Below are 18102 nucleotides of genomic sequence, written 5' to 3'. Positions count from 1 at the left end.
GTCCTTCTTGCACTGGGGAGTCCCAAACAGGACACAGCACTCCAGATATGGTCTCAGCAGTGCCAAATCTTCTTATTGTGATCCAGGATGCTGCTGGCCTTCTTTGCTGCAAGGGCAAAGAGCAAGGGCTCGCTCATGGTCAGCTTGTTCTCCTCCAGGGCCTCCAAGCCCTTCTCTCCGCAGCTGCTTTAAAGACAGTTGACCCCCACCTGGTACTGAAGGCATGGGGTTTTCCACACCAGATGCAGGACTTTGCATTTCCCTTTGCTGAACTTCATGAGATCCCTGTCAGCCCTTTTCTCCAGCCCATCAAGGTCCCTCTGAAGGGCAGCACAACCATCTGGTGTATCATACACTCCTTCCAGTTTTGTGTCGTCTGCAAACTTGATGAGGATGCACTCTGTCTCAATCACGCAGGTTGTTAATGAAGATGTTAAGCGGTATTGGTCTCGCAATCAGCGCTTGGGCTACACCACTGATCACTGATCGTCAGCTGGCCTTCACACTGCTGATCACAACCCCTTGAGCCTGGCAGTTCAGCCAGTTTTCAGTCGACCTCAGTGTCCACTTACCCGGCCTGTACTTCATCAGTTTGTCTATGAGGACGTTAAGGAAGACAGTATCAGAAGTCAATGTAAACGACATACACTGATCCTCTCTCAATCACTGAGCTCGCCGCCTCATTGTAGAAGGTTGTCAGCATAGTCGGGCATGACTTCCCCTTCATAAATCCATGCTGACAACTCCCGGTCGTCTTCTTGTCCGTAATATTCTTGGAAATGGTTTCCATGCTTATTTGTTCCATCAGTTCCTAGGGACTGTGGTGAGGCTGACTGGCTTGTACATTCCCAATTCCCCCCTCTTGCTTTCCTTGAGAAGAGGAGTGGCGGTTGCATTCTTCTAATCCTAGGAATCTCCCCACTCACCAGGACCTTGCCAAGACGATTAAGAATGGCTTAGTAACCACACTGGCCAGTTCCTGAGCATGTGTGGGTATATGCCATGAAGTCCCACAGATTTGTGTATTTCCAATGTATTTAAATGCCCCTTTAGCTGATCCTCCTCCACCAAGCCTCTGCAAGCCTCTGAAAGCCTCTTGCAAGCCTCTTGCAAGCCTTTCTTGCAGACTTTCCTGCTAGTCTCAGGGGCTTGGGATTTCTGACTGCAAGTTTTAGCAGTAGAGTAGACAAAGGCAGAGAAGGCATTAAGTACCTCAGCCTTTTGCATGGCCGACTGAGGAGTATTCAAGATCTGAGAGGGAGACTGATCAATGGATTATGCCATCTGTGATACATGGAAGCCAACTCAGCATGGCCACTACAGAGGCAGGTCCCGCATCTGCTTTGTGCAAGGAGGCAGGCAGCGTCACAAGGCATGAGGAGGGGTGAAAGAAGGTTCAGCATGGAGTGGTAAGAGAAATCCGTTACAGAATAGGTACAAGGCCTTGGGTGTGGTGGACGAAGCACACAATGAGATAGAGGAGGAACTGCTCAAGCATTCTTGCCAAGGTCAGAAAGACCAACCCTTCACAAAAAAACCTGCATTAAGACCAGCACTGAGAAGAAACAACGGTGAGTAATGGTCATTGGTGATTCCCTACTGAGTGGAATAGAAGCATCTGTTTGTAGGCTGAACCCTCTTTTCAGGGAAGTTTGCTGCCTCCCTGGGGCCCAAATTAGGCACATCATCACAAGACTGAAGAGCCTAATACAACCTTCAGACTACCACCCATTCCCGCTCTTTCACGTCCGTACAAATGATATTGCAACAAAAAGTCTAAGGTCAATCAAAAGAGATTTCAGAGCCCTGGGAAGAATGCTAAAAAATTCGGGAGCACAAGTAGTGTTTTCCTCAATGTAAGCACTGATGTGTTTTTTCCACTGGGTCCTGTGCCCCAGTCAGCAGTAGCCTCATGTTTTCTCTAGCCTTCCTTTTGCTGTGGAGATACTTGTAAGAGCCCTTCTGGTTGCCCTCCATGTCTCTCACCAGTTTTGACTCCTAATGGGCATTGGCTTTCCTAGAGCCATGCCTTCATACTCAGTGTCTCTGTGTCCCTCCTGTGTTGACTGACCCTGCTTTCATATCTTGTATTCTTCCTTTTTATGTTTGAGTTTTGTCAGTAGCACCTTATTCTTCCATTCATGCCTCCTGCTGCCTTTGTTCAGTTTTATTCACATTGAGATGGATTATTCTTGGAGGAGATGATCCTTGGAAGAAAAAATAATTTAAAAAAAGAAAAAAAAAATCAATCAGCTGTCTTGGAGACTTCTTATCTCCAGGTCCATTTTACATAGGATTATTGCAAGCAGATCCCTGAACAAGGCAAAGTCTGCTCTCTTGAAGTCTAGGGTTGTGATGTTGCTATTTAGGTTGTTCACTCCTCTCAAGATCATGAACTCCACCATCTCATGGTCTCTGCAGTCAATGCTGCGCTGAACCTCCCTTGTTTGTACATACTAGGTTTAGTGGAACATCTCCCCTTTTCAGGTCCTCAATCACTTTTCTCAAGAAGTTATCAATGCTCTCCAGTAACCTCTTGGATTGCTTGCACCTGGTGGTGTTTCTCTTCTGGTGGATACCAACTTAATTCAAGCTTCCCATTCAGACTGAAATTTGTGAAAATGAGAAATCTTCCAGTTTTCTCAAGAAAACCTTATATACTTCTTCCTGCTCAACTGATCTGTGGCAAACAGTCATCACAGCATCACCCAGTTTGGTCTTTCCTCTATTCCTAACTCATAAGGTCTTAACTGGTCATCATCCATCCCAAGGCAGAGATCCATGCATTTTCTCTACTCTCTCATATAAAGGGCAGCACCTCCTCTTCACCTTCCCATCCTGTCCATCCCAAAGTGCCTATACCCAGCCATGGCAGCACTCCAGTTGTGTGAGCTTTCCCACTGCCTCTCTGTGATTCCAATGATACTGCAGTCCTGCAACTGCACACAGGCTTCTAATTCCTCCTGTTTGATCCCCATGCTGCATGCATTAGTATACAGGCACTTCAGGGAGGCAGGCAGTTGTGTTGATTCACTAGAAAAAGAGAAATGTTTCTCCCATAATGCCGTCTTCTCAGCAGTTCCTTAATTGCGTACATACATTTGGGGTGGGCAGCCTTCTGCACTGTTTTGCTCTTCTTATTCACATCACCCTCCTCCTCTTGCTTGCCAGTCTAGGCCATCACCTCCTCACTTGTTTGACAGTAATCATCTCCTTCTTCCCTCATTCCTAGTTTAAAGCTATGCTCACCAGGTTTGCCAGCCTACTGGCAAAGATGCTTTTGCCCAACTTGGTCAGGTGGATCCCATCTCTTCCTAGAAGTCCTCCAACTTCAAAGAGGATCCCACGACTGCAAAAAACAAATCCCTGCTGTTGACAGCAGCTGCACAAACACTTGTTGACCTGCAGAATCCATCTGCTCCTCATCAAGCCCTTCCACCTCACCAGCAGAATTGAGGAAAAAAATATCTGGGCTCCCATGCCTTTGACTTTTGCCTCCAGAGCCACTCTTGATATGCTCTAGGTCTCTCTGGCAGTATCCTTGGCGCTCACATAGGAAAGGAGCAGGGGTAACAGTGCAAGGGCTGGACAAGCCTCCGCAGTCCTGGACCTGTCCCCCAGCAAGCAGCAAGCCTCCCTGGCTAGCATGTGAGATCAGCTCCAATTCCTGCAGGAGAAAGTCTGCCACTACTATCACTCACCTTTTCCTCCTGGTGCTCCTGTGGAGTTCAGAATTCACCAGCTCAGATGCTTTCTTGCACAGAGACACTAGCCTCTCATCTGCTACCAAGGCAATGAACCTGTTCTGCAGCTGCAGATCAGCAGGTGAAGCAAGAACCTTCCTTCTCTTGCCAGAAGTCACAAGCTGCCAGTCACCTCCTTTTCACAACCCAAGAAGCACAGATTCTGCCTGCCTCTCCCTTGGCATAGCTGTGGGTTCAGGTTCCTGTATCTGCAATGTCTCAGAGAAGATTCAATTTCCTTTTCATCATCTGTGCAGTCTACTGACATCCTTCTGCAACAGCTTGACTTCATGACTCAGATCCGCCACAAGCATGACCTCCCCATGCCTAAGGCTAAGTAAACATTCTGTGCATACCTTCAGCCGGAGACATGGAGAATTGCCTCCTTTCTCTGGGGAGTAACCTGACTTGAGGCCTCTGACATTCTGAGTAGTTGCTCCAGTGGGTACTGGGGAACATGCCCTGTCATGCTTCACCACCTTTGCTAAGCATGCATACACTGTCTCAGCAGAGTTTCTAACCTCTTCTTTCACCTGCTGAAGTGCATGTTCACTAATTGCACCTCCCTAATCAGAAGCCAGCTAAAGACAAGAGTTCAAAGCACCCTTTTATCAGGAAGAGTTGACAGAACTTGTTAGAAGCTGCTAGAGATTCCTAGAAGTGAAGCCTCCTGAAGCTATCCTTTCCCAGGAGCAGCAGGCACTCTAACGTTCCTCAAAGAGTCAACCAGAGTTTTCCAATGATCCTGGAAATTCATGAGAGATATAGAAGTCCTAGACGTGGAGCCTAAAATCTGCTGTGCAAAACTGCTGTGTTCGTTGACTGCCTTTGTTAGTTGTGCTCAAGCGGCTCTCCTACAAGTTGGTGGGACTTGGACAGGAAAGGATATGAATAAATGAGAAGCTTAAAGAACATAAAAAAGAGGTTCAGAAGAACCAGAAAGAGGATGTACAGCCTGGCACACTTGATATGTATGTGTACCAAGGTCTAATAAAATGGAGCATAAGCCAAGGAACCCCATGAACTGCACCAACAAGGCTCACAGATCTGCACAGACCTTTCAACTTCCTGTTTCTGTTCTTCATTGTGGATATTACACCAGTTTACTTGTAAACTCACAAATTCTTATATGATCTTCTGCCAAGGATTCACACAGAGCCTCACAATTTACATCCACCGTTTTCATTTTAGTGAAGATGTAATGGTCACCACCACACCACACCTCTGGATTCCTGGCTCTACACAGCTCATGGGGACAGTGTCAGTACCTCCAATCTTAGACATCATTGAAGGATTTGTTGAGATTTTGGTCTAACTTGCTGCTATGGTAGTTACAATCAAAATGCATAATTTTCTTGAAGTAGTATGATCAAACTTTCTGTAAATATAAGGCTAATCTGTGTGTAAAATATAAGTAGCTTTTGATTTACCAATAAATGTATCGAATCTTGGTAAGTTCTAGACATCTTTCCTACTCTGCATTAGCAAATCCTAACTTAAAAATATTTTGTCTAATTTCTCTAAGAGACATGTTATCCATATGTACTAACCTGCTCTGTGAAAATTGATTAAAGTCATCCTGAAGACCGTATTTGTGTAGAAGTTCTCCTAGCAGGTAGCCAGTAGAAAACTCTTCTGAAAATGATCCTGGAACTAAGTTTGGTTTTTTGTTGTTTGGTTGGTTTGTTGGGTTTTTTTTTAAAAAAAAAAAGATAATTAAAAGAATGCATACATTCATCTTAATACAACTCGTTATTATTTTTATAACAAAATTAAGGTCAAACTTTGTTAAATAATTCAGAGGAATTTTAGGAGATTGATTTAGCTGTAACTAGTTTTCAAGTCATAAGTAAATCTGCTTTCAGTGTAGTTATTTTGCAACATAAACTTTAGGTAGTAATTTAATTCTCATTTTCAGTGTTAAAATAAAACACTGTCATAATCGTCATTAAGATGGTAGCAATATCTATAAATGGTAATTACTAAATTTTTCCTAAAAAATGCAAAAGAAAACAAAGCTAGATCTAATGTGTTTCTCATCCATGGACAGTTGTCCCCTCCCTGCAGAACAAATGCTTCTCCAAAGCCAGCACAACACCTGCCATTCAAAACAAAGCACTGCTTTGCAAACATATTAAAATATTTTTATCCCCTGGAGTCCCAATTAGCAGGTGAAGTTTGAGCTCCTCGTGTCTCCTGAGAGCACTTGCGCCTGGAGAACTAACTTCACCTGGAAAATCACTGTCTTGCGCATAAAGACGGAAAATGTACCTGAGGAGGTACCTGGACGGGAGGAAGCGGGAGGGCCCATGGGTAGATCAGCGGGAGTAGGGCCCCAGGGAACCCCCCACATTCCTGGGCGGGAGGAAGGCCTGACCCCGTGGCAGCCCCCTGCGCTGGCGGGCAAGCCGGCAGCCCCCCGACCTCCCCGACCCCTCACAGCGCAGCGGGCTTCCCCCCACTCACCCACGCTCCGGGAGAGCTTCACCTCCTCGTTCAGCCACTCGCACAAGATCTCCGACATGACGGGGGCCGGCGGCGGAGGCGGCGACGACGACCCTCACGCCCGCCTGGCACCGCGTCCCGTTGCCAGGACGACCCAAGCCGGGCGCATGCGCGGCGGAGGAGGCGGCCAACCTCCCCCAGCCCCGGCGGGCCGCGCATGCGCGGCGGGGCGGAGCGGCGGGTGTGGTTACGGGGCGGGGCGACGCGGAGCAAGGTGAGCGCGCCGCGAGGAGGAGGAGGAGCGCGTGCCGGCGTGTCGCGCGCCAGGCTGTTGTCCGTCCCAACCGTTGTCGGGGCCGTGAGGGGCGGAGCGGGCCGGAGCGGAGCGGGCGTCTCTCGCTGGGCTGCCCGGGGGCTTCGCGGGCGGGGGGAGGGCGGCGGAGCACCGGGGTCCTGCCGGTCCCAGGTGGTCGGTGGCCGCTTGTCGTTCAGTGTCCGGCGATCCTCTACCGTTTTCCGTGAGGTCTGTGAGCGGCGCGGCGGCCGCCTTGTCAGCCGCGCTGCCTGCCTGCCCGCCCGCCCGCCCGCCCGCCCCAGCCGCCCCCCTCCCTGCTGCGTGGCCGCCTGTCTAGCTGCTTGTTCAAATAAGTGTTTAAATCGCCACTTCCCCATTCCACCTCAGCCTTCGGCTGCTCCTTGCTGAATTTGCACTTGTGCCCGCGCAGAGGGTGCGGAGCAGGGGACTCTGCGCCTGCAAAAACAATCTGGCAAGAAAAAAAAAAAAAAAAATTCAATCTGTGTGGTTTTTCCCAAGCCAGTTCACATAATGGCACAAGTTGCTCTGTTGGCGCCGTATGAAAGGGGGAGGGAGAGCAAAAACCGCTGGAACTAGCTCTGCCAGTTTAAATATGTGCTGGAAGTTTACAAGGATTTCACTGTTTTTTTCAACCGTAGTGTTGGAAGTCCCGGGAGCGTCTTTGTGGCAGTACAGCTGGCCTGTGGCTCGGTAGTGAGCCAGATTGGGGATCCGAGCTTGGTTTGAAATAAGCCTCACTGACAGGGTTTTTTTGCTCTGCTGCTGTTTGTATTAGGTCATGTTTGTTTTAGAATCACACTGAAATATCATGCGTCGTTTTGGTGCCCCTATTTTGAAGAGCATGTTACAGAAATGTGGAGCATGGAGAAGAAAACTACAGCTGGAAAATACAGTACAAGCCGTGGGAATTTAAACTGGCTGTTTCTCTGGAAAGATCTATAGTTGATTTAATTAAGTTTTCAAGTATCTTTCAGTGCAGTGCAGAATCCTGAAGGATTATTTAATCTAGAAAAGAAAGGAACAAGAGACTCTAGTTAATGACAGGCAGACAACAAACTAAATATAATTTTCAAAAGTGACGGTGATTAACAGTTGACATAAAGAACTTGGAATATTATGGATTCTGTTCCTCTAGAAGTGTTGTGATATAAATCTCTCTGCTTTTAGAGAGGGTGTGCTTTAAATTGAAATAAATTACTGAGTTTTATAAGAGTAAATGTGTAACTGGCCAGTCATTTATACCTTCAGAAGGTCATTGTAGTATTAGCGGCACGTGAATGAATCAAGCAACAGGAGACTTCAAGAGAGGGGAAGTACTTTCAGGGCAGATGTTTAAATTAATATTTATATCCTTTTAAAAAAGTTAAAATTTTGTGTGTATGTTAATTTGTTAAAACATCCAGAGTTTAGGGGAAGAAAAAAAAAATGATATTTTTTTTTTTTACGATAATGTTTGCAGTGGGAGTATCTACCATCAGCATGTGTTTTTGATATGTCAGAATGCAAGGAACAAACGTGTTCTAGCTGCATCATGGAATTTTTTCCTCAGGTCCACAAGTCTATGTGTTTGTATTTATATTTATATATAGTTAAATGTTGCTGTAAGTAGTCATTAACAGAAATTTATGTTGATTTTAAGAATGCAAACCAGACTAATTTATATTAAGTTTAGAACTTATTTCCATATTGCCTCTGACTTTGAAAAGCTGGTACTTCCTGTATCTTTAAGAACTTTTTTTTTAAGGAATATATTCCTTCAAGTTCATTGTCATATGCAATGGATATCTAACACCTAATTTTTTTAAAAAATAACATTGGTTGTTCTGTCTGTTGAGAAGGATGTAACAAATTCTTAGTCAAATAAGCTAGAATTGTGCGAAAGATGCAGAATTTTATATTTAAGTTCAGTAGTGGTTTGCTATTTCATCTGTCTCAGCTCTTAAGAAATTAATGTAGCTTTTTTGCAGAATTGTCAGTAGCGATGGAATAATGTAGTAATCAATTTGTACTTCATTCTTTCCCTGAATTTATGAACTTGGAAAGATGTCTATGTTCTGCACTGTGAAAGCTGAGTCCAGACAGTGTTTAAAGGAAAATAGTTGCAGACAACACGTAAGGTAACTATTTACCTAATTCTACCCTTGGTAAAAACACATAATATTTTTAAATAATATGGTTATTTATTCTGTGTTCTGTTAATTTCTTACTTCTCTGCTAGGAATGCCACTGGGACTGCCCATGAAATTCCAAACCGATTTTCCAGGGGACACTGTATTTTGCATAATGTAGCTTTTAAACACTAATAGTGGGCTATGGAATGTATCTGAAGTTTTCACCTAAAACTGTGTATTTTAAACTTCATACGTCTTGCTGTGGGCTTACTTTGAAAGAGGAGAGAACTATGTATAGGTTGTCAAAGGAATAGAATATATCAAACAGCAATGTGTTGAGCACAGAAATTGAAGTGCCGGGGATTATCTGTTGCGTTTCATTCCTTTTGCCCTCCTGAAAGAAACTGCATGTATGAAGAACAAAAAAAGATCTTATGACATAATCGAGCCTCAGGCCTTTGTGGATCACCTCGATGTAATAGTGGTATGCATGAAGAATAAAAGGGCAAAAATTCAGTTTTTAAAGTTATTATCAATAAACTTAAGCTTTTATCACAAAAGGACAATGAAAATACTTTTAAAGGTTCAAGATTCTACACTGAAGGGGGAGTTGATAAGGAGAAGTTATTTCTTCTTAATACAACCAAGATTAAGAAAAGCCAAATGGAGAAGTGCTTGAATTCTTAAGTTAAATTGCATTTATACTGAAGCCATGCAGACAATAGTAGCACTAAACTGATACAGAGTGATTAACGAATGTGTGGGTTCAGGAGTTCCCTTTTTTTGAACTAGAATTTCTTTCTGCCTCACTAAAATTTTTTATAAACATACTTAAGTCTGATTTTTTGTAATTTTATGTTCTTTATTGTTTGCTTGCCTTGTCTTTTTCTTGGGAAGTTACAAAGAGGTTAAATAGCATTCACTTCTGATAGGGCTTTTTTTTCCACTTTTCCTTCTCTAGTTTGATTATTCATTTTACTTAACATTATTTATTCCCTCTGGGATGATCAAATGATTGTGTCCTTTTTGAAATTTAGTTTCAACTATACTCGTCTTGCACAGGTACTCGCCACCTGTCACCTCTGGATTCTTGTGTCTGTACTGAGGACAGAAGAGGCTCAAGCCCTAAACAGAAAAAAACCACTGTCTTGAGGTTTGCGCTCACCACATGTTTACACAGCTGTTTGCTAGCTACATCTCTCAGTTCTGTTGCCCATACTGACATTTAGAACACCAGGAACTATGGAACCCTGCTCTGACTCCTACCTGGGTTTTCTTTGATGCCACAAGACAGCAGCTATATTAATTCAGAGCAGGTGTTTGTTTTGTCCTGTCTTCTGTCTCAGACTATGATCAATAACAAATTCTGGGCAAGAAATTAGGGGAAAGCACATACTAAGAGCTGTTAGCATATACTAAGACTCCCTAGAACGTTCCTCCTTCCCAGTGGTGAAAGGCTTTCTGCATCCACATAAGCTGGTATAAGTAACTTTTCCTTCCATGTATACATGCAGACAGTTTTGAATCAGTCTAAGTGTTGTCTGTGGTAAGCAGTTCCATAGCTTAAGCAGGCTCTAATAAAAGGTAATATAATTTCTTCATCTTATGCGAGGAAGTACATTGTTCAGTGTACTTTGAAGCAGCATTCTCTGCTCACTGCTTTCAGCACTGTAGTAGTTCTGTTATTTTATTTCTGTTATTAGGCATCTGACTTGCAGATGGTATTTCAAGTGCTATCTTGCTTTCAATAGCTGTGTAATAGATGTATGTTATATGTGCATTTACTGCCCATCTTTATTCTCTCACCTTCCCTGTTTAGGGCTTGGGGGGTTTTGTCTCTGGAGAGGAACTGTTGTTCCTGTGGCATATTCTGCTCTTTTTGTTATCTGCATGAAGAATGCTAAGGTGGGAGTGTGCTGTACAAATACCATAAATAAAGTCCCCTGCTTTAAGTAGTTGTAGAACAAACACTTGGCAGTGCTAATGCGGCTACATACAATATATATCAAAGAACTGCAGTCACTGCTTAAGGATCTTCCTTATATTTTAAACAAGTGTTTCACCTGTGTTCAAATATTGATGATAATGTATGATGCAGTCTGGAAAATTCCAGGTATGCTGTGTGCAGGAAAATACTGTAACTGGGTGTGGTGTTTTCTGCACTAGAAAGTGGGTTATTAGTATGTAGGTTCAACTTGAATAAATCTCCTAAATAACTGGACAAGATTAAGGCAACTGCAGCGAAGTTCGGACCCTATGAAGAAAAAACAGGGTGAAATGCTTCCAGTATGAGGAACAACTGTAGCGTTATGGCTAACTGATGTTTTGTTTATTTTCCATACTAGTAACCAAGTAAGGAAGAAGATAATGTAACCTATTGCAGAGAACTGTAAGTTGCTTGTTGTACTGAGACAGTTTCATTCTGTTTAGTTCAATTATGGCACTTCCACGTTTAAGCCAAGGTCTGAAGAATTTTTCCGCTTCTAATGAGAATTCAGTGTCTCCAGTGTGATGTGTTTGTGAGGAATCACTGTCCACTACCTGCTACAGTGGATAGTGGCGTATAAGCACAGAATCATAGAATAGTTTGGGTTGGAAGGGGCCTTTAAAGGTCATCTATCCCACCCTCAGCTACAATTAGCAGGGACATGCTCAACTAGATCAGGTTGCCCAGAGCCCCAGATAATACTGAATAACATTTGAAATATTGATGCTGTTTGGTTTCATTTGTAAGAATACTTAGAGAATTACAAAAGCAGTTTTTTAGATTATTTTTTTTAAGAGTGTATAGATTTACTGCTTTTTGTTGAAAGTTTTTGGAAGGGATTCTGTGGCTTTAAGGTAGACAGTGTTTCTCAACCATTTCAAAAGCACTGGAACACTTTATACAGAAGACATCAGAACAGTAAAAGCTGAGCATAAGTGGTGGAAATAAAGGGCCAAACTGCCTGACAAAATGAAAATTCACATAAGGAAAAGGAAGTAGAATGTTCATTAGAACCTGTTTGAATAATGAGTACATACGTGTGTCGTGGTTTAGCCTCAGATGGCAACAAAGAACCACGTGCCGCTCGCACGTGCCTTCCTAATACAGGAAGGATCGTAAGAAAAGGCAAGACTCTTGGGTTGGGACAAAGGCAGTTTAACAGAACAGCAAAGGGAACAGGCAAACAACAACAACAACACGGACAGGGGAATATACAAACGCGATTACGGAACCGCCGCTCCCCGCCGCTCGCCGGCCGGGCCGGACCCGGGACGCCCCAGCCCGCTTTTAAGCAGCAACTTCCTGCCCCCTCCCCCGGCAGCTCAGGGTGGGCGTGGCTCACATGGCATGGAATACCAGGAAAAGTTAACCCTATCCCCACCGGAACCAGGACAACGTGTCTTAAGGACACAGTAAATAACAGGGAAGTTAGAGACTGGCATGTAGATAAAGCTTTAAGCAAGTGTGTGAAACAAAAGAATGGGAAATTAAGCACATTTTGTTTTGAAGAGGTCACTGGTGCCACTGAATTGATTACCCATTTTTGAGCATCTCATTCTTAATAGTTTATTTTCCTTTTTATTAGCGATTTCAATTTCTTTCTTTTAATACCTGTATGGTATTACCAAAAGGTGGAGATTCCGGGATGCAGACTGTGATCCCTTAGCAGGATGCTAGGAGTAGTTGGGAAACACAGTAGGCAAGGGGTAAGAACACTGAAAATTAGAGACTGGAATTGGATAAAGATTCATAAAGGAATGTGACTGGTACAGATAGCTAGCCAAGAAGAGGGTTCCATTAGGGATGGAACAAAGGGGATTGAGGCTTCACAGATTGCCTTAGTTCTGTGGCTTGGAATCATAGAATCATAGAATCATCATGGTTGGAAAGGACCTTTGAGATCATCGAGTCCAACCATACACACACACACACACACACACACACGCAAAACAAAACCACACACACACACACGAAAAACAAAACAAAAAAACCACCCACCTACAGTCTCTGCCACTAGAGCATGCCCAGAAGTGTCAAATCTAGACATTTCTTAAATACCTCTAGGGATGGTGACTCAACCCCCTCCCTGGGCAGGCTGTTCCAGTGCCTGACCACTCTTTCAGTAAAGTAATTCCTCCTAATATCTAATCTAAACCTCCCCTGCCACAGCTTCAGACCATTTCCTCTGGTCCTGTCATTATTCACCTGGGAGAGGAGGCCAACACCAACCTCTCTACACCCTCCTTTCAGGTAGTTGTAGAGGGCAATGAGGTCTCCCCTCAGCCTCCTCTTCTCCAAGCTAAACATGACCAGCTCCCTCAGCCTCTCCTCATATGCCCTGGTCTCCAGACCCCTCACCAGCCTGGTAGCTCTCCTCTGGACACGCTCCAGCTTGAACAGAGCCTTGAAATTCTGACTCACTATTTCTCCACCAAAGAAAATTGTATGTAAAACATACTGGCAAAGGATGTTTTCAGTCAATCCCAATAATTACCTACATCCACACACACGTCTGTGTCATAATACAGTTAGAACTTAAATTATGTGAACATTTTCCTTGTAGTCATTCTTTCATGCACAGAATAGTTATGCACTTGGTGTGGATGAAAGAAAGTTCTCTCCAGTTGGTTCATTTTTGCCGTGTACCTTTGAATTCAGCCCCTGGCATAGTGTTTCTGTGAGATACAAATGATGTTGATGAAACCAGACCTTTCCAGAGAGTTACAGAATGTGAGATAATTACTTTATAGATGCATTACTTTTATACAATGGCCTGATATATTTTTGAATAGTATTTGGAGTACTCATAAGGCCTCATCAGTTAGTATTTTGTCTTTATTGTTCAATAAATGCTCATTAACTCTGCACCATGTTATGTTCTTTCACTGTAGCTTTTGTCTAGCATTATTAAAGAATGTACGCAATGTAACGAGAATCCTTTTGGCTATTACTGAAATGTAACTGCTTTTTCTTTTAGTAATAGAATAGCTATTGTGCACAAACAATTCTGTTCAATTATATTTTTAAGGTATAAAATGAAGAATAGTGTGTCTGTTCTGGACTGGAGAGGGAATGCGAGTAAGCACAATATAACTAAGTGATCTGGAATTTGGCTAGCAACCTTGCAACTAATGCCAGCACTTAAAAGCCTTGGATACTTGTTGCTTCTCATTATGTTGAATCAGAACATTGGTCAAGCATACTGTACATTGGAAATGTTCTTGGTAGAACATTAGGCTTTCACAATTGTTCTTTAATCCACAGCAGTTGTTAGCTAATTAGGGTAAAACTGATGAGGTAAATAGTTTAAAAAAAATTAAAGTGATGTTGATGTAGCTAGACAAAGGAGAGACCATGGGATAACATTCTGAGTTGCTCCTTTTAACAATAAATTAACGATAAATCATGGCATGATAATGGTAGTGTACAGAATTCAGTTTTATAAGTAGAAGATATGTGTAGACTTTCTTTTCTATAATAATGATTTATCTTTCAAGTTGCATATTGCTCTCATCTTATGCCACAATAAGTTGGTTCTCAGGCTGATCCCAATAGAATATTTCTTTTCTTCTTAGACATCAGAGTTGCTCATAACAACAGGGATAATGTTGTGCTTGTACTTAATGGATACTGAAATACAGTTTTGTTTAACAATATCCTTGTCTTATTGATAAACAGTTTATTCTTTTGAGTACATGCAATCTGAATAGGAGATTTCAAAGAATCGTAGAATAGTTTGGGTTGGAAGGTATCTTTAAAGACTATGTAGTCCAACCTCCCCTGCAATGAGCAGGGATATCTTCCACTAGATCCAGTTGTTCAGAGCCCTGTCCAACTTGACCTTGAATCTTGCCAGGGATGGGGCGTCTACCATTTCTCTGGGCAACCTGTGCCAGTGTTTCATCACTCTCATGGTAAAAAAATTCTTCCTTATATCTAATCTAAATTTACCCTCTTTTACTACCCCTTGTCCTATCTCTACAGGACCTGCTAAAAAGTTTATTGTCATCTTTCTTATAAGCCCCATTTAAGAACTGAAAGGCTGCTATAAGGTCTCCATGGAGCCTTCTCTTCTCCAGGCTGAACAATCCTAACTCTGTCAGCCTTTCTTGATAGGAGTGGTGTTCCATCCTTCTGATCATTTTTGTGTCCCTCCTCTGGACACGCTCCAACAGGTCCATGTGCTTCCTGTGCTGAGGGCTCCAGAGCAGGAAACAATACTCCAGGTGGGGTCTCACCAGAGCAGAGTAGAGGGGGAGAAACACCTCCCTCGACCTGCTGGTGACTATTCTTTTAATGCAGTCCAGGATACAGTTGGCCTTCTGGGCTGCGAGTGCACATTACTGGCTCATGTTGAGCTTCTCGTCAACCAACACCCCCAAGTCCATCTTGGCAGGGCTGCTCTCAATCCTTCATACCCCAGTCTGTATTGATCCTGGGGGCTGCCCAGACCCAGGTGTGGGACATTGCACTTGACCTGGTTGAACCTCGTAAGGTTCACACCGGCCTGCTTCTCAAGCTTGTCCAGGTCCCTCTGTATGGCACCCTGTCCCTCAGGCGTGTCAGCTGCACTACTCAGCTTGGTGTTATCCACAAAGTTGCTGAGGGTGCACTCGATCCCACTGTCTATGTCATTGATGAAGATACGGTGAACAGTACTGTTCCCAGTACGGACCCCTGAGGGACACCACTCGTCACTGATCTCCATCTGGACATTGAGCCATTGATCGCTACCTCTGGACCACTTCCTCCAGCTAGGATCAGTTAGTTGCCAGTGATTTAGGTTTGTATGCAGAATGAATGCTCCCAAAGAAATGATTGTCAATGACAAGTTCCATTTCAGCAGCACAGTAGCAGCATTTGGCAGACTGAATCATTAACAATAACCAGAACACACCATTTTCTTCCTGCCTCTTCTGAAAACCTCACAGAGTTTGAAGTAGTGTTATTCCGTGTATATACTCAAGTAGACCTGTCTTCAGCGTCAGTAAAGAAGTGATACGCCACATCATTGTTTCACTTTCTTCTTCTCACTGATCACTTCTGACAGTAAAGCTCATTTTGCCCTTTCTCTTGTTTTACCTCTCACTATACTGTTACTTCTGTTTTACAATACAAATACAGATGCTCAGGCTGCACCATTCAAAGCTATTTCAACTGCAGTTACAAAAGTGGGTACTTCGTGACATTAAATGTGTTCTTATACAATACAAGTACTAGTAGGTCACTGGTAGAATTTCTTCTTTTCTGAAAGTACGTTCAGTAGATGATTTGAAGGTTTAATATAACCTTGAACAGAATTCTTGTTGCATATAGCAATTTAATAAATTCTTCTTTTTCATTTCCATTCTAAAAATGAAAATGATCACATTTTCTGTGACAAAAATTCTCCTGCTTGGTAGATAATAAAATATGTGAATGAAGCTGATGTATTCGATCTTTTGGTCAGTTTACCATTGGATGGCATCATGAAATTCTTTCACTAAAGCTTATACCTGCTGCAGATACATAATCCATAGAGTCTGCATGAACCAGAAGAATCTTACAGAGACAGAATAGTCCTTATCCTCAATTTAGAGAAAAGTGCCGTTCTAAAATTTGGGTATACATTTTTGCTTTAATCATATTTGGAATAACAAAAGACCCAAACCTATAAAAGGCAAATGCCGCATGCTGTTTATTAAGTTAAATCAAACAAATTCTATCCTTTAGTTTGATTTTTTTTTCCCCCACAGATTAATGCATGATATTACTTGAATGGGCCAGGTGAAGCACAGAAAAATAGCTTTAATTTCAAAACAAGAAATAAGCATACCTGTCAGACTTTACTGATTATACAGCATCAAATTAATCTCATTTATATGTATAGGCCATGTAAATATAATTTAATAATTTACTGCATAAATGGACCCTAAGATTCCTATAATTCTGTTTCTGGAACTATGCAGCTGCTTCCTGTGATTAGCTGCCATGTGAAACTCTGTTCAACAATCCCTTTTAAGGAATATTTTTAACAGTTCCTGTTCTATGGAGAGAGATGAATCAGATATGGGAAGCCAAGGAATAGCAAACATAACAAAAAGCAAATAAATGAAATTGCGACATTGTTAATTGCTTTCTGACAGACCCAAGCATTCATGCAAACAAAATTGGACAATGCAGCAGTTAAATTCATATGAATTTTGGCTCAATTGTTTCAATTGTTTCAATATTCGATCATCTTATCATTTGTGTCTAACGCTAAGAAATTTAAGTTTGCTTTGCTTTGGTATGTTAACATGGAAACCCCTTTACTAGTGGGAATGGATCTTGGTGATCACAACCACCCGAAAGCAGCTCAGGGAGAAAATTAAGGACATTTTTGGAAGTCAAATGCAATCCCATCTGGCTTATGAAACCCAGCTTTACAGAAACTTGCAAGATTCATAAGAAAATTTATGTATAGATTAGGTGTGGGTGTGCAAGCACATGTGTATATGCTTTTAAATGTTTTTTTAAAACATCCATTGAGTTTGCAAACTCTTTTGCTAACACAAAGTTCAGTGGTTCAAACCACTAATAAACAAAAAAAATACTGATTGCTTGCTTACTTCTGCAATGCAGTTTCTTTCCCATGAAGTTACTTATTTGAATGTAAGTAAACTAATTAAATTTTTTTCCCCTGAATTCTAAATGTAATTAATGGAATTAATAATATTTTCTTCCTTCATGACATATTTTTGAAATTTTAATAATTATATAAATACAACTTCATCAAATATTTGTCTTTTGAATTTATCATCCCTCAATTGGTTTGTGCAAGGAGAAGAGAATGAGTATGGCAGTTTTTTATAGACATCTCTGGCTCACTTTTTGTGAAATAGAGTAACATTGCTTTCCTTACAATAATTTTTGATATTTAAATAATGTGTTTCTATTGTCCCCATCACTTCTGTATTTGTAAGCTACTATTTACAAGCTTTTTGTAAGATTAAAAGTAGGTATTTCCATCTTGTGTATAACATGTCAGCATATAGAACAGCAGCTGCTACAGAGGTGTAGTTTTTCAATAACTGTAACATTTTGCTTTGCTCAGTTTTGTGATTTATTATACTCTATGTCCGTATTACACAACAGAGACTTTTAAATATGGTTACTCTTTTTGATTCATCTTTGAACTGAATAACGATGATCCATATTTATTTTACAGCATAGGTTTTGTTTGTAATGAAGATATCCTCACTAGGGAAGAGGACTTAATTGTTGATCATTCTTTTTCAGGGAGGATACCTTACAGTGTTCAGAGTATGCAGGTGTGGTTCAGCCATGATTTATGAGACAAGTCTGCAATATGGACATTTAACAAGCAGAAAAAAATGCATGTTTCGCAAGGTGATAGATTACATTAAATTTAGGACACAAATTGTGTAGTTATTAAATAATGGAGATGTAGAAACTGTATAAAGAGTTTGTATTTACAGTTTGTCTTAGCAAGAGCTGCTTGGTGATATGAATGTTACC

General features: G+C 42.0%; 2 protein-coding genes across 3 annotated transcripts in view; one reads left to right on the top strand and one right to left on the bottom strand.

Annotated features, from left to right (window-relative positions):
* SPEF2 (sperm flagellar 2) overlaps positions 1-6344 on the bottom strand; it is a 65470-nt gene extending 59126 nt beyond the window's left edge. The window contains exons 1-2 of the mRNA XM_074570541.1: positions 6210-6344; positions 5294-5396 (exon numbers count right to left, since the gene is read on the bottom strand). Of these exons, the coding sequence (XP_074426642.1) occupies positions 5294-5396; positions 6210-6267 (161 nt within the window). The 5' untranslated portion in view covers positions 6268-6344. The remainder of the gene's footprint in view (positions 1-5293; positions 5397-6209) is intronic.
* Positions 6345-6397: 53 nt separating this feature from the next.
* PRLR (prolactin receptor) overlaps positions 6398-18102 on the top strand; it is a 175013-nt gene continuing 163308 nt past the window's right edge. For both annotated transcript variants that reach the window (XM_074570489.1, XM_074570491.1), the window contains exon 1: positions 6398-6462. The gene's annotated coding sequence lies outside the window, so the exon portion shown is untranslated. The remainder of the gene's footprint in view (positions 6463-18102) is intronic.

This window comes from Larus michahellis, chromosome Z (genome assembly GCF_964199755.1).
Source record: "Larus michahellis chromosome Z, bLarMic1.1, whole genome shotgun sequence".
NCBI lineage: Eukaryota > Metazoa > Chordata > Aves > Charadriiformes > Laridae > Larus > Larus michahellis.
Note: the sequence above shows the minus strand (reverse complement) of the source record. Positions and strands in the feature narration are given on the sequence as shown.